The sequence below is a fragment of the Camarhynchus parvulus genome, chromosome 1 (assembly GCF_901933205.1).
Source record: "Camarhynchus parvulus chromosome 1, STF_HiC, whole genome shotgun sequence".
Classification (NCBI taxonomy): domain Eukaryota; kingdom Metazoa; phylum Chordata; class Aves; order Passeriformes; family Thraupidae; genus Camarhynchus; species Camarhynchus parvulus.
In genome coordinates this window covers 39,675,063-39,677,013 of record NC_044571.1, presented here as the reverse complement: position 1 = coordinate 39,677,013, position 1,951 = coordinate 39,675,063, and the positions used below count along the sequence as shown (strand labels likewise).

The window sequence follows — 1,951 nt, the reverse complement described above, 5'->3', positions numbered from 1 at the left end:
GGCAGCTGCACGAGCTGCCCCTCTGGGGCTGGGATGAAAAGGAGCGTCTCCGTGCTCCGGGCTGGCAGGTGCAGCAGCACTGAGCACAGAGCCAGGCACACAGAGCCAGGCAGGGCTTTGTCCCTGTCAGCTTGGCTTTGTGAGAGCTCCTGGCTCCAGGCAGGTGAGCGATTGAGCCCGTGTCCTGCAGTTTGACTGGTGCTGGTCCTGCAGTTTGACTCCCCCTCCTGCCATCAAGGATGGTCCGTAAGTCACAGGCCAGGGCAAAGGGAGGGGCTGGTGCTGCTAGACGGAGCTGGAGCCGGGCGGCTGGCTGTTGCTGTTGCTCTCCGAGGGGGTCTTGGCAGTGGAGGAAGTGGCCAGGGAGCCGCTGTTCCTGAAGATGCGGAGCAGCCTCCGCTTGTAGCCCCGGAAGGCGAAGAAGTAGATGATGGGGTCGATGCAGCAGTTGAGGTTCATGAATGCCACAGTGATTTGCAGGGACATCTTGAAGGCTTGCTGCTCACGGCAGGACGGCTGGTAGAGGATCTTCCTGACCATGAACTGGACAATGTTGAGGTGGTAGGGGCTGAAGCAGAGCAGGACAGCCAGCAGAACCACCAGGATGACGGTGAAGGCCCGGTGGTGGTGCCCGTTCTTCACTGTCAGCGGGTTCTCCTTGGCCGTCTGGCAGAGCTTGAGGTTGATCCTTACATAGCACACCAAGATGATTCCCACAGGCAGGAAGAAGCCAAGCATGCAGGCCACCAGGAGCAGGTAGGGCAGATTGGGAATCTCCTCAAAGTTGAAGTACTCCATGCAGGTCAGCTTGTCTCCCATCCTGCGCGTCATGGGCCGCAGGAGCAGCGGAGCCGTCTGCAGGAACACCAAGGACCAGATGAGGATGCAGATGGCCCTGGCCCGACTCATCTTCCGAATCCTGCCGGGGTGCCGGGTGCGCACCACGGCCACGTAGCGGTCCACGCTCACGCAGGTCATGAAGTAGATGCTCACGTAGGTGTTCATGTAGAAAAGGAAAGCTGTGATCCGACAGAACCAGTCCCCAAGGGGCCAGTCAGACTCCAGGATGTAGTAGGCGATCCTGCCCGGCAATGCCAGGGTGAAGAGGGCATCGGAGAGCGCCAGGTTCACCAGGTAGAGGTCAGTGGAGTTGAGTTTCTTCTTCCTGCGCTGGAAGGTGATACAGAGGGCCAGGATATTCCCACAGGCACCGAACACCAGCAGGATGGTGTAGAAAAGGGAGAAGATGACTTTGGTTGAGAAGTGCTGGTTGTGCACGTTGCAGCTGCTCAGGTTGCTGGAGGTGAGGTTGGTGGGCAGGAGCACGTCCTCCACAAGAGCCATTTCCACGGTGCCTCACGAGCTCCTGCTCTCTCCCTTGGAATAAGAACAGACGTGAAACTTGCAGCTTATTGATAACAGGAGTGGCAGTCTTAGAGCTGGCCCTCATCACAAAGCAAAAGCCCTGTCCCCTGCTCCCTCCCAGCAGCACACATCTCGAGTCATTTGGAAAATGCTTCTCTTGTGATTTTGGTGAGAGCATCTCAAGAGTGGCTGTGACTCATTCTCCTTTTCTTATCACGAGCTACTCTTAATTTTGTTTTTTCACAAGTCCAATCAATATGAGAAAGGACTGGAGGTGCTGGGAGGGGGAATTGCCTGTCACACGAGGAAGGTCCCAAACTCATCTGGTGGCAATGATATAATTTACTCATTACTGCGAGGGGAATTGGGATCTTCATTGAGAAAATGCCCACGAACTGGAAGGGCTGGGGGACCGGCGGGCAGAAGTGCTGAGGATCACTTTCACAACCCTCTGGCGGGACCAAAGCAGCAACAAAACTGAAGAAATTCAAAGAGAGGAAAAAACCTAGCTTTCCACAAAAAAAAAAAAACAAACCCAACCTTCCCCAAAAATCCCGTGAGCCGTGCTCATCCGATCAGGCACCGA

At 55.8% G+C, this 1,951-nt stretch overlaps 1 protein-coding gene across 1 annotated transcript; it reads right to left on the bottom strand.

Annotated features, from left to right (window-relative positions):
* Positions 1-285: 285 nt before the first annotated feature.
* On the bottom strand, positions 286-1,344 carry LOC115908702 (G-protein coupled receptor 183-like). The gene has a single exon (XM_030957497.1). The coding sequence runs from the start codon at positions 1,342-1,344 to the stop codon at positions 286-288; it is 1,059 nt and encodes a 352-aa protein (XP_030813357.1).
* Positions 1,345-1,951: the final 607 nt, after the last annotated feature.